Source organism: Anoplopoma fimbria, chromosome 21 (genome assembly GCF_027596085.1).
Source record: "Anoplopoma fimbria isolate UVic2021 breed Golden Eagle Sablefish chromosome 21, Afim_UVic_2022, whole genome shotgun sequence".
NCBI lineage: Eukaryota > Metazoa > Chordata > Actinopteri > Perciformes > Anoplopomatidae > Anoplopoma > Anoplopoma fimbria.
Window position 1 is genome coordinate 19005111 of NC_072469.1, and position 13125 is coordinate 19018235.

General features: G+C 39.9%; 2 protein-coding genes across 3 annotated transcripts; both read left to right on the forward strand.

The window, feature by feature from the left end:
- The first annotated feature begins 1232 nt into the window (after positions 1-1232).
- si:dkey-73n8.3 (uncharacterized protein LOC100150965 homolog) lies at positions 1233-4949 on the forward strand. Its single transcript, XM_054622548.1, has 7 exons — positions 1233-1306; positions 1664-1779; positions 2183-2338; positions 2426-2530; positions 2907-3116; positions 3647-3839; positions 4847-4949. The coding sequence occupies exons 1-7, from the start codon at positions 1293-1295 to the stop codon at positions 4947-4949; spliced, it is 897 nt and encodes a 298-aa protein (XP_054478523.1). The 5' UTR covers positions 1233-1292.
- Positions 4950-5691: 742 nt separating this feature from the next.
- On the forward strand, positions 5692-11870 carry zgc:112332 (uncharacterized protein LOC553712 homolog). 2 transcript variants are annotated; one of them, XM_054622546.1, is made up of 7 exons: positions 5692-5787; positions 6393-6508; positions 8672-8827; positions 9029-9133; positions 10690-10899; positions 11445-11637; positions 11768-11870. In XM_054622546.1, exons 1-7 carry the CDS (start codon positions 5777-5779, stop codon positions 11868-11870), a joined length of 894 nt encoding a protein of 297 aa, XP_054478521.1. In that variant the 5' UTR covers positions 5692-5776. The 2 variants fall into 2 exon arrangements, with proteins under 2 accessions (XP_054478521.1, XP_054478522.1); XM_054622547.1 differs by lacking the exon at positions 5692-5787 and adding an exon at positions 5799-5812.
- Positions 11871-13125: the final 1255 nt, after the last annotated feature.

Sequence of the window (13125 nt, forward strand, 5' to 3'; positions counted from 1 at the left end):
GCTGGCAGCACTCATTTAGGCCTGGTTTGGGTCAGCAGGAGTATGTTTATGTGTGTGTGTGTGTGTGTGTGTGTGTGTGTGTGTGTGTGTGTGTGTGTGTGTGTGTGTGTGCGCGTGTGTGTGTGTCAGTGTGCATCTCGTCTCAGCTTATTTTATGGTTGTTTGTGAAAACAGGAAGTTATGACTAGCTTTCACATGGTTTACATGAGACCTGGCGGCCCGGCCAACACAGAACCTGATTGTAGATTTCAATGATTTTAGCTTTTTTTTCTTTTTCCAGCCTTCTGTGTGTGAAAAAAACAGTCCCTTTTTGACTGAAGATATGTAGGAAAACTACTACATGTTGCTATAGTCTGCCCCCTAGTGGTGATTGTAAGTCAGTATGCCAAAAACGACAAGAAATCACAAGTAGATATTAAAAATAACTTTGAAAAGCAGTGCAAGGAAAGCAGTGGCTTTGTTTATGGCTATTGAGTACTTCTCTGGGTTCAGCCCTTTCAAGGATCAAATAAACTGTCATGGTCGACCCCAATCAGCTATTACGATATCATTCAGGTGATAACTTAGACCTTCCTGTGGAAAGCACCAGAAAATCCACATTGGTGAAATGCTGAAATCACAGTGGCCTCACCTTCATATCCAGGTCTTCAATTTCCCCTGCAATGACGCTTCGGCACAGAGACTCACTTAGGATTCATTTCACCAATGGTCATTTTTCATTTAGCAGATGCAGTTTTTGGTTACTTCACAGGTAACGATTTTTCATAGAGGACATATGAGGAGCTTAAAAGGGTCAAATCAAACTACTAGAAAGTATATAAAGTAGTTGCACTTAGCAACACTTGTACCAGCAGATATAACCTTAAAATACTGCTTAGATGATTCTGTATTAATATAAAAAAAATACATTATTTTAGTCGAAGGTTAAGTTCAGTTTAAAAATGTCAAGCATTATAAATCTGTGACTAAATACACAATAGTTCTCTGTTACTTAGGCTTATTGAAATATAGCAGCACATGCCATGTGATTGCTCTCCAGGACCCTGTTAAAAGTCCGTTCAAATTGATTTGTCATGTTAATGGACTTTTAACAGAGGGCTACTTTTATGTATTTTTACGAATTCCCAATGCATTCTTTATATGAAGGGGCAAACAAGGCTTTCATTTTCAATCTCTCTAATTTCTCTGACCTCCTATCTTTCACATCCCTGGACTCTTGAGACAACATCGTTGGAAAAGAGACACTAAGTTTTGAGGAGGGATATCATCATTTTGTGTCATCAACTACAGAAATGCAAGCAATCAGGTAAGAAACATCTCATATAAGATTTCATCATATAAGTTAACATTAGATATATATTCTTAATTTACATTAATTTAACCCAATTCAGAATGGAAGAGATTGTTGCTCCAGGTCAGTTTAAACACTAAAATGACAATTGAAGTTGCCAAGTCAGCTCAAAGCCTGTGACTTCATTTTATCTGATGATTGTTGTTTCTGGTATTCCCTGTTTTATCTTAGTCGGTAAACCTCACCCACCTTGTAATTGTCGCAGCAAGCTTAAACAAACATGTCATATAAACAATAAAGGATTTCAGCATTATGTTTAATGTCAGGACTTTCCTTCATTTATCATTAACACCCTAATACCTCACTCCTCAGGTCTCTATTTATTCCCAAGTGGTCCTCAGATGTGCGACTGGAAGGGAAGACAGCTATAATAACGGGAGCCAACGTTGGAATAGGCAAAGAGACAGCGAAAGACCTGGCAGGCAGAGGCAAGCAAGCAGAACCGCACATTTAAAGACAGACAAATGAGTACCATGATAACTTACAGGCTCTTTGATTGTTCTCTATTATTGTGTGACTCAGATTTGTATTGCAAGAATAACAAATATAAGATGAGGCTCAAGCATTAAACTGCCAAATGAAATGAAATGAATAATGCTCACAAGCATATGAAGAAATATTGATTTCAATAAAATACAGTTTAAGACATACATGTGAGACCAGAACAGAGAACTGTAATTACAGCTAATGCCTGCCAAGTATAGATATACAAATGCTGATAAGAAATAATTGCTTAAAAGTAAGCTCAATGCCACCGTACATTGTTCAGATTTTGACATGTATGTACATGCAAGCACACAGTCACCATTAAGATGTGTCAATCTCCCACAGGTGCTCGGGTGATTTTGGCATGCAGAGACATGGTAAAAGGAGAGCAAGCTGCTCGTGACATCATTAGGGAGGTGAGGGGAGCCAAAGTAGTCGCCAGGCAACTGGATCTGGCTGACACCAAATCTATCTGCCAGTTTGCTGAGAATATCTACAACAGTGGGTGGCACACGCACACACACTGAATACAGAATACAGTTTTTCATAAAGACTGTAATGCGGGTAACATATTTTTTGTTTTTCCAGATGAGAAGACTCTTCACTATCTGATCAACAATGCAGGTGTGGCTATGTGCCCTTATGCCGTCACAGTGGATGGATATGAGATGCAGTTTGGAGTCAATCACTTGGGTATGAGATTAAAACATAGAGGAAATAGACCAGTTTTGGGGAAATTGTCTCTGTGTTGGTCTTGAGGTTTGTTGAAATCATTGATTAAAATAAATCTACAAGACCTACTTTTGTGGGCCCCTGCCAGTGGCCCTCACTACTTTTAATTGTATCAATTAATTATTTGCATGCAGCAATAGCACAAATCATCAAACCAGCTCATTTTGTGGCTCTGTTTCTGTCACTTAATAGATAACCAGATAATCCCTTAACCCTTTGTGTACTGTATTTCTTTCTTTCTCCCCATTTTTAAATTTTGCTCCTTCTTTGCTATATTTTCCCTCGCTGCAAACTATTCTTCTGTCTCTCTACTTCCACCTGATTGTTCCCTATCCAGGTCATTTCTTCCTGACCTTTCTCTTACTGGACTTGCTGAAGCACTCGGCCCCATCCCGGGTCATCAACTTGTCTTCGATAGCTCACAATATGGGCAAGATCCAGTTTGAAGACCTGATCGGTGAGAAAGACTACCACCCTGTCAGGGCCTACGCACAGAGCAAGCTGGCCAACATCCTGTTTACCAGAGAGCTGGCCAAAAGGATTGAGGGTAGGATGCGTGCGTGAACGAGAGAGGGAAACATTATACATGATGTATGTTTTTCTTTATGTACTGTCCTGTGGCTCTTTCTCTTTTTTTTTGTTAAAAATGAATCTGTATCTCTAGCCAGAGTGAAAGTCTCATGCCTCAACCACAGCCGCTCTGGGCAAGATACAGAGCAAGGAGGAGCTTGTTTATAAGAACACACTGGTCTTAAGGAATGAGTCCTTGCACTGATCTCATAATTTGTCAGTCTCACCATTGATTTAATCTTTTCTACAGACATGATTATGAGTGAAGAATGACTTTTGTAAATGTATTATCATGATATAATGATGGATGTACTTTATTCATATGTAAAGCTTAGAGTTAATATACAGTGCCAGGATTCTGATATTGTGTTCATGTATTTATCGTTATGTCCTTGCACCATGGAATTTGTGTTTGACTACTATTAGGTTGGGTTTTGGGAAGGAGGCATTCACATCAACCCATTTGAAAAACATTCTGTACCTAAATGTAACCCCCTTTGCCCACAGTTCAAGGTGTGATGGCTTACTCTGTGGACCCCGGCTCGGTGAACACTGAGATCACAAGGCACATCGGGCTCCCTCTTGTGAGCATGTTCAAGACGTTTGGTTCAATGCTAAAGACCCCAGCAGAGGGAGCCTACACCACCATCTACTGCGCCGTCACTCCCGAGCACCAGCTGGTCACCGGAGGATATTACAAGTCAGTCTGATATGCTGTTGCACTAGCAGCAACGCTTGAGATCAATCTATTCAAAATCAGCGAAACCAAGCCATTTATCAAGCCTCCTAAGAGGTGAAAGCAGAAATCAGGGAGCATCACAACACACACATTTAAACCCCCGGAGGTCATTGTATCTTTGATGGTGCATAATAATGGAAATTGTAGTTGGCATTAGAATATTTTGTCACAACATTAATCGTACTTCCAACCTGCTTGGGATTTGTCAGTCAGCAAGAATCTTTGCAGAACTACTGCACAAACCACCAAGTCTTATTTTAAGGCGCTAGATGCAAAAATATGTCAACCAGCTACATGACAGCTATCTAAAATCAATCACAGCTACCAATATGCAATACTCTGAATGTACAAAATGTACTTTTCTCATGGGATTTCCCCCCTTATACTGTATAAATTACAATGGGCTATTTTCACAGCAACCTTTTTGACATGCCATAACCAGGTCAACACAGGTGTAACTGATCAAATTAATTCTGGTCCCATTTAGTGTCACAGCCATTCCAGTGATCCAGCGTGCACTATACCAGGGCCCCTAACATGACATTGCATTACATTACAGTCATTTAGCAGATGCTTTTATCCAAAGCGACTTACAGGAAGTGTATTCAACATAGGTATTCAAGAGAACTACTAGTCACCAGAAGTCATAAGTGCATCTCCTTTCTTAAACAAGCATCTTAAAGCATAAACCAGAGCAAAAGTATAGTGCAGAGGCAAATTACTACGAAAACAATAATTGCAACAGAGAACCACCTAAATGAAACAGGGCCTTAATTAATGTCATTAATTACACCTGTGTTTACCCTGCAATGACATGTCGAAGTGGCTGCTGTGAAAAGGTTCTTTAGAGGAGGATCAGATAAAGAAAAAACAGGGTGTTTAAAAGGGTATTTTAAAACTTTAAGACAAACCAAAAAGCTGTTTGTGCAAAAAGAGGTCATTACTCTGTCTTTTTCTTTTTCTTACAGGGACTGTGCCAGTACAGAGTGCTCCAGAGCAGGTCAGGATGATGGCACTGCCCTAAAGCTGTGGGCTGTGAGCTGCCAACTGCTAGGCATCCGCTGGAGATGAACTTACATCTAAATATGCTCTCCTACATGCTGTGAGGCACTATACATGAGCACATAGTGTTACCCTTAAAACGATGCTACTGAAACCAGATACTAATACAAGCCTAATCTACTAATTGTAATAGAGTTTGATTGGTAAAACTCAGGTAATGAAGGCTGACAAATGCTAATAGGTTGGAGTGAGCAATGTTAATAGCTGTTGTTAATAAAAAAAAAAAAACATCACTGGTATTAAAATTGCCATTTGTTTCTTGTGTTTTGTTTGACTCAGCCAATCAGCGAGCTGGGATGCATGCAGGCAAGCTTGTTCTAAACATCCGCTGTTGCTTCAAATTAGTTCTGAGTGAGTTATTAAATATTTAACATGATGAAGTGTGGGTGTTTTCAGGTGGAATGCTCAGAAGATAAGGTCTTGCTGACCTAGTCCAGTTTGATATTGGAGCAAAATTGCAATAATATCACGATAAAGGCATTAAGTGGGTTAGACATGGGGACCGTTTTATGCATGCACTTTCTACAAGCTTAGTGGTGGTGGTGGTGGTGGGGGGGAACACATTATTTTGACAGAATATACCTCCAAACATACAGCTCGGTCCATAACTTCAGCCTCTCTGCCAGCAGCTGCCGGCTGTTCCACAGCCTGTAACTTGCTAATCAATTACGCGTCAGCTCGCTCCTGATTGGCTCAGCCGAGTTATTGTCACGAAGGACCGGCTGTGGGGTGGGGAGAGATGACACGATGGAAGGACTGATGGAAGGAGGTACACTCATTTCTTGCTGAAGTGGCTCACTGGTCCTGAGGTGGGAGTCTGTTGCTCTTGAGGAAGAATGTACTGCAGGTAGGAAAAGCATGCATAACGTCAGGTTGATGGCTTTGTTAATACTAGGGATTTTTAGTCATTTTATTTTTAAGGTTACATACCGTGCCAGCAGATTTGTCTACCTCTGTTAAATGTGTAATTCAATTCAATCGATTTAGACCGTTTTTAATTGCTTGTCAATTATTGATATTCATGAGTAAATGATACACAGTTGAAGAAACCAGTCTGATTGCTTTTTGCTCCTGTGAATCTGTAAGTCTTTTCTTTTATTCTTATAGGAGTATATAACCAGGTGTTTTCATATCATGATCATAAACACTGAATGTAAATACAGGTAGCCTATACATGATTTAGAAAACATACATAACATAATGTGCTGAAATGTAACAGAAGTCAAAAAGTCACTGTAATCATCAATTTATGGATCATGTTTAGCATGTTTGATTTTCCTGTTAACATATTCACTTCACTTCGTTTCACTTCACTTTTGTGGAAAATTCCACAAAGGATCAAGTTTTATGAATGACTGTGTGACAAAGTAGATTAGTGCCAGCAATAGCAGGAGTGGGGATTGGAAATAGTACTTATTCTGAAGGTTTCTGTGATTGTTGTGTGTTGTTCAGGAGTGTGTGCTGTAACCGCTGGTCATCTGAGGAGAGGTTAGATGGGAAAACAGTCATCATCACCGGAGCCAACACTGGTATTGGAAAAGAAACGGCCAGGGACCTGGCAAGAAGAGGTAGTCTACTGCTCAGGCTTTTCTGTCTCCCCCCATCTGCCTCACATTAATCTTACCCTGCTTTTTTGCATTTTATCTTTCATTTTCACTGACTACCAAACTGTGATTTACACATTCCACTCTTTTCCCCGGAATTAAGCATCTCTAATGTTTTCGGTTACATAAAGCTATGAAGCGTGATCTTTGACTGTGCCCTCTGTCCTCCGTCCTCCACCATAGAATCAGGTTTAGTCCTACTTGTGTGCTTATCCAAAGTGCTTATGCTGTGTATATGTTTTGGTGGGACTATAAGGCTGTATCAAGTGATTTTGTGACCTCAGAATACTTTTGCATGTTCCAAAATGGGCAGATTGAGACGAGATTACCAAAATGAACACGTGGTTTAACACTTCACCATTCCAAATGAAATTGCATCCGATGCATTAAGGGGACAGAGGGAGCATTGTGAGGGTCTGCTCCCCTCCAGAGCCAGACAGGCAACAAAGAGAGATTGGAGGGTGCACCCAGCAGTGCACACACAGACACACACACACACACACACACACACACACACACACACACACACACACACACACACACACACACACACACACACACACACACACACACACACACACATAGATAAGCAGAGTGATTAATTAGGAAGTGGTTCTGCATACGTGATTCTGTTTTTGCACTTGAAAGGCTCTGCATGGCATCTCCCTCCTCTTCTCTGAAACTACCGCTGTGCATTTGTGTGAGTTCATCTGTCATTTTGTTTTGTAAATGAAAGGGCAACCAGGAATCTTGTTTTTGTCCATTCATTTAACGGATTTTTGTAGTAAAATAGAATGAATAAAATGGAGATAACCACAGAATAATAACAAAAGAAAGATTGGACAAAAAGAATCATGACTGCCAGAGGAAACTAATAATACTGTGGCCCCTACTTCTGGATAATTCACTGTCCCAATACTGGATCACCTTTCAGTAAATTGGATTATGCAATGACATGATGACAAAATGATTAGATTTGCGAGGATTGATAACAGAAGGTGGGTCCTTGGGGCACGGTACCAGGACAACCACACTGAATCCCAACCTTTTTTTTAATAATTTATTTGTTACTCATTTACCACGTAGACAAAGTAAAAAATGTACATTACTGAATCTGAATATACAGAATCTGATCAAGTTGATTAAAGCCTTTATATAAAATTTGTCCTTATGCATTAACTGACATTATTTTAGCCTCAATAACAGTGTTTAGCATCTGCTGGGTGATCTTTAACTTGACTCAGCAAAACCTTTCATTCTTACATTTGTTTATTATTACATTTTAATTGAGGGAATTTGGCTGCAAGGGAAATGAGAGAACAATTGGGTTTTCCGACATGGGAACAGCAGGGCGGAACAAAGACACTGTGATGGGATGCAGACGCTACGCTCCAACTGATTAATGGCTCTCCTCTCCCATAATTGGTGGGCACAGCAGCTATTTTGAATGTGATTGTGTGTGTGTGTGTGTGTGTGTGTGTGTGTGTGTGTGTGTGTGTGTGGGGGAGTTGTCTTTGTATTTGTTAGTTTGTGTGGGCATGCATGCATGTTTGTGGGTTGTGTGTGTGTGTGTGTGTGTGTGTGTTGTGTTTGTGTGTTGTGTGTGTGTGTGTGTGTGTGTGTGTGTGTGTGTGTGTGTGTGTGTGTGTGTGTGTGTGTGTGTGTGTGTGTGTGTGTGTGTGTGTGTGTCCTCAAAGCCCCTTTTCTCTGCTCATTAAGGAGAATGCATCGTCATTTGCGTCAGAGGCGAGTGAGAATGACACAGTTGAGAGGTTCTTGTGTTCATGTGGCTAAATGAGACGCTGAATGAGAGTTTAGAAAACATTAGAGGATGATCTCAAAAGTACAGATTCACTTACTTCCCCCTTGATTGACGTAGGGAGCTTTGTGTGCATGCAAACGAGCAAGGCTTTTGTAGTTTGTAGTTTGGAAACTTTGAAGCATTTCAAACAGGTGTGTAGAATATATATAGCCAGCACACAGAAACAAACTTGCAACTAATGAATGAATGAATTAAACGTTTAGCATTCACCTGAGCTGTGTTTCTTCAGACTGTGGGAGGAAAGTCGTGTGGAACATGGAGAACATCATCCTCTTAGGTTGTGACCTTTGGCCCTTGTTTTTCAGGTGCACGCATCATCATGGCGTGCAGAGACCTGGAAAGGGCAGAGGAGGCCCGAACGGAAATTTTGGAAGACACAGGAAATGAGAATTTGGTCATCAGAAAACTGGATCTCTCTGACACCAAGTCCATTAGAGCATTTGCTGAACTCATCAACAAAGGTAGGAAACTGATCACTGGTATCTTTAAAGTTTGTGGTTCAACCCCTGAATTTTCCTGTCCTAATGCCTGTGAGCAAGAGAGAGACTTGGATTTCTCCCGATTTGTGCTTTCCACTGAACAACCATCACTTGCATTTCTGCCACTTATTTAACATATGGTACTCATGGGAAATTATTACTTACTATCCCTTTTCTTTTCAGAGGAGAAACAAGTGAATATTCTGATAAACAATGCAGGCGTCATGATGTGTCCCTACTCCAAGACTGTTGACGGGTTTGAAATGCAGTTGGGTGTCAATCATTTGGGTAAGTCACACTGGAAGGCTGAAAAATGTAGGGAAGTGGTTTAGTTGGTTGCGATATCTATCAGCGAGATGGATAGAAGAGCGACGGCTCAGTCTTGGTAATTGATGTAACATAAACAGTTGGCAGTCAAATCTTTGAGTGATTTATTGACATGATTACACAGTGCTAGGAGAGCTTTTCCTACTAGAGAAGGTTAAAATACTTTTACTGATAATACGTTGTATTAACAATGCCATTGAACACATGTACAACCAAGCTGGCCAACATGTCAGCCAGAGTAATGAGGCAGAGTTACTGTTTTCTTCAAGCTGTCAGTGTATTGAATCAGGGCTTCCTTCCAAATTGTCTTTGCCTCGGTGGTATTTTTGTCACAGGCTGACAGAGAGGAGAACAGTCTGTGCTCCAAAATGGTCTCCCACACACATATGCGAGCACATATGCAGACACACACATGCATGCGCACATATATAAATACATACCTTAACATCCTCAAAACATCCTTTACGTGTGTATATGTACTTCAATAATAATAAACTCTGGTTAGGTCAACAGGAAAAGAGAACAATAGTAAGGAAAGCAAATCTTTTTAGGGCAGTGGCATTGTGTTTGTGTACCCTGAATGGAAATCAGTTTTCCATTCAGGGTACAAAAAGCAAACTTTTCACAGTGCTTCAGTATGTATACAGTAAAAGAGCATCAATTTTTTTTAATTTCAAATTTGGTACATATTAAGCAGGGGTCTAGGGGTCATCCCGCAGGAAATTTTAAGTGTTAACACTCATTATTTTTTTCCATTTCAATCATTTCCTGCATTCTTGTGATTTTTTTTTTTTGCACCAATTAATCTTGGAAATGTCTTTATTTATGTCAAGGAAAACAAAAGTCAGGTGAAAAGTGATGATACAAAATATGAAAATAGAATATAATGCAGTAATGATCTCAGGCGTTCTGTATTGCTTTCATATATCTATTCGTCTGTAGATCAACTATTACCATTTAATGTTATCCCTGATGAGTCAACAGACATGTAGGCATGATTTACTCTCTCATCCTCCTTTGTGTCTTTTGTCTGGGGAAGTAACCTCTTTAATTTGCATAAGACACCTATTCACTTAATGATGAAATTAATTCAGATGAAACAATTTCTGCTTTTGTAGATAAGAATATTGTCAAGAGCCATAATGACTATGGTAAGTCTTAGTATAATTAATTAAACTTGCACAGAGAGTGAGTAAGCTAGTGACTGCAAGAAAGAGAGTCTTACAAGGAGGGACAAAGACCACCACAGAGGAAGAAACAGAGGGAAAGAGACACACCCTTCATGACTTCATGTCATGATAGCAACAGCACTGTGAAAATGAAAATCACTTCAGAGTTAGCGATAAAGAACATTGCTGCAGTTTTTAAAGATGTGTTTAAAGTACACTTTTTAGGAGCTCTCCATTCAGCACTTTAAAATCAAACCAAAACACCAGAGAAACACAAGAAAAACATCAACATGCATTGGGTAGCATAAGACAATAGCCTTTAAGTGTGTGTCTCATGACTTCCTGCAGGTCATTTCCTATTGACCTACCTGCTGCTGGACCTCATCAAGCGCTCAGCTCCGGCCCGCATCGTCGTCGTGGCATCGGTGGCCCACACTTGGACTGGAATTCGACTGGATGACATCAACAGTGAGAGGAGTTATGATACAATGAAGGCCTATGGGCAGAGCAAACTGGCAAACGTCCTCTTTGCACGCTCACTTGCCAAAAAGTTACTAGGTGAGGTGGTGCAAGCATAAGCACACATCACAAGAAAGAAATGATAATGTAATTACACAATTGGGTTTTAAAGTTGATTGACACATTTGTGCTTTAGCCACGATACAGACATATACACAATTATGTTAACACATCAGCATGTACACAGTGTGGTCTTGCTGAGATGTAGCAATGACATGATTTGGAATTTCATTGGAAATGAGCCATTTTATTGTCTTATTCCATTGTTTTCCTTTTGCTAAATGGCAGAAAACTGAAAGAAATTACTTTCACATAACCCTAACCCTACAGCAATGGTTGCTTCCCTAGATCTGGAGTATAATTATCAAAACTAAGTCCATTAGGATTTTAACTCAAAAACAAATTGAAGATAAGACATTAAAAATAAAAAAGAGAAAGAAGCGTATTTTGCACAGACATAGGTGTAAATTGTACGCAAAATCATATGAGTGTAAATGATAATAGCATCGACAAACTTGTTAGCATGTGTAAACGTGCCATTATGTGTGTAGGTGACTGTGTAGGTGCCTGTATACGTGTTGCAGGTACAGGGGTGAGCGTGTTCTCTCTGCACCCGGGGGTGGTGCAGTCTGACCTGTGGAGACACCAGCACCAATGTATCCAGGTGGCAGTGAAGATCTTCAGGGTTTTCACCAAGACAACACTGGAGGGAGCACAGACCACCATCTACTGTGCTGTGGAGCCAGGCCTGGACAGCCAGAGTGGAGGGTACTTCAGGTACACACAGTACTTTAACAAACTGACAACTGGTAATACAAGAGCTTTCAGAGTTCAGACTTCATGCTGCTCAGTATTACTACCTGCTGACTAACAACAGTGTGTAATGGTCATTCTCTGTCCCGGACAGTGACTGCGCTCCTGCAAGGTGCTCAAGGACGGCTTCTGATGATGACTTGGCCCAAAAACTGTGGGAGATCAGCTGCAACATGCTTAGCATCACTTGGCAGTGAACATTGTTAAAATAATTGTGCAGTGACATTGTATGCTATGTATTATCTGTTAAAGAGCACTTTTACGCACTTTTATATAGGCATTAATGTTACTATTACTGATGTGAAACAGGTGCTTTTATAACTCAAAGTACACAAAATGACAATATTTGTCAAATTGTATTCATCAAACAAGGTTGTATGACAAAACTGTCCTTTTACTGACCCATGTGAGCATTCTTTGTTTAGTTAGTTTTGTATCTTGAGTGCATTTGCTGTTTTATCTTGTTAGCTTGCAAAGATGTTAAAAGGCGTTAGCCAGCATGGCCTTGCTTTGGATGAAATTGACTCTTTAAATGAGAACAATTTAGCTCTAATCTGCCTCCAAAATCCATTTTTCAAAGTAACAGTAACATTTGAATGAAATACTGTACATCTGCTTACACATACAGTATATTTGTTGATAGTAAAAGCACTTGACAGATGAAAGAAATGAAGTGGGTCCTGTTCTGCTTTTGTAGCACTTAAAGTATTAAGAAACATGAACCATTGGTCTACAGTTATGCCCTTTTTCATATTAAATGTGTTATTGAACAGCCTTGTATCGTCTGCAATTAAAGATGCCTTCCTGTTAGCCTTAATGTGACGACATGCACTGTATTTAAAAATATAAAAGTTCTGCTTGTTTGCTACTTTTACGTAAAGTTAAGTTGAATTACTGAGTACATGAGTTCTGAATGTATTGAGTTAGCTGTTAGGTTGACATTTCCAGGTGCAGTAACGTGACACAGGGATAAATGTAACCTTTCAGAGTTAAAAGAGATTTGTTAGGTTTGGTGCATTAACAATGAGAGCATTGAGGGTCTTAAAGTCTTAATCATGCCACCCAAACAGATGAATGAATTCCAATGTGACTCACTCACATGTTTGACTCATTAAGCTGACAAATGTAATTGTAAGTAATGTTGAAATCCTGCTGCTTATTTGCCAATTGATTGAGGCCCCAATAATGGACATGTTTATAGAATGTAGTGGACTGCAGCGCATCACTTTTATTTTGCTAGACGTGAGAATTACTGTGAGCGAGGGACTTGTTACTCTGCAGAATTAGTAGAATAGGAAACAAAGATCAAGAGAATATGCCAGAATTCTATTTAGAAAGGGTATCTTAATCCAGATCACATGCTGGAGTATGTAGGACTAAAGGAATGTGGCATGAACAAGAGGAATGGTAAGTCTAGGACCAATGCTCCCTCAAAGCAATATAATCACACTC

What these genes read in the sequence shown, in the direction of transcription:
- zgc:112332 (XM_054622547.1), top strand. An exon ending in TGCTGAACTCATCAACAAAG is followed by an intron (nt 8,828 to 9,028) that starts GTAGGAAACTGA and finishes TTTTCTTTTCAG; the next exon opens with AGGAGAAACAAGTGAATATT. An exon ending in ACTTGCCAAAAAGTTACTAG is followed by an intron (nt 10,900 to 11,444) that starts GTGAGGTGGTGC and finishes TACGTGTTGCAG; the next exon opens with GTACAGGGGTGAGCGTGTTC.
- si:dkey-73n8.3 (XM_054622548.1), top strand. An exon ending in TGCTGAGAATATCTACAACA is followed by an intron (nt 2,339 to 2,425) that starts GTGGGTGGCACA and finishes TTGTTTTTCCAG; the next exon opens with ATGAGAAGACTCTTCACTAT. An exon ending in GTCACCGGAGGATATTACAA is followed by an intron (nt 3,840 to 4,846) that starts GTCAGTCTGATA and finishes TTTTTCTTACAG; the next exon opens with GGACTGTGCCAGTACAGAGT.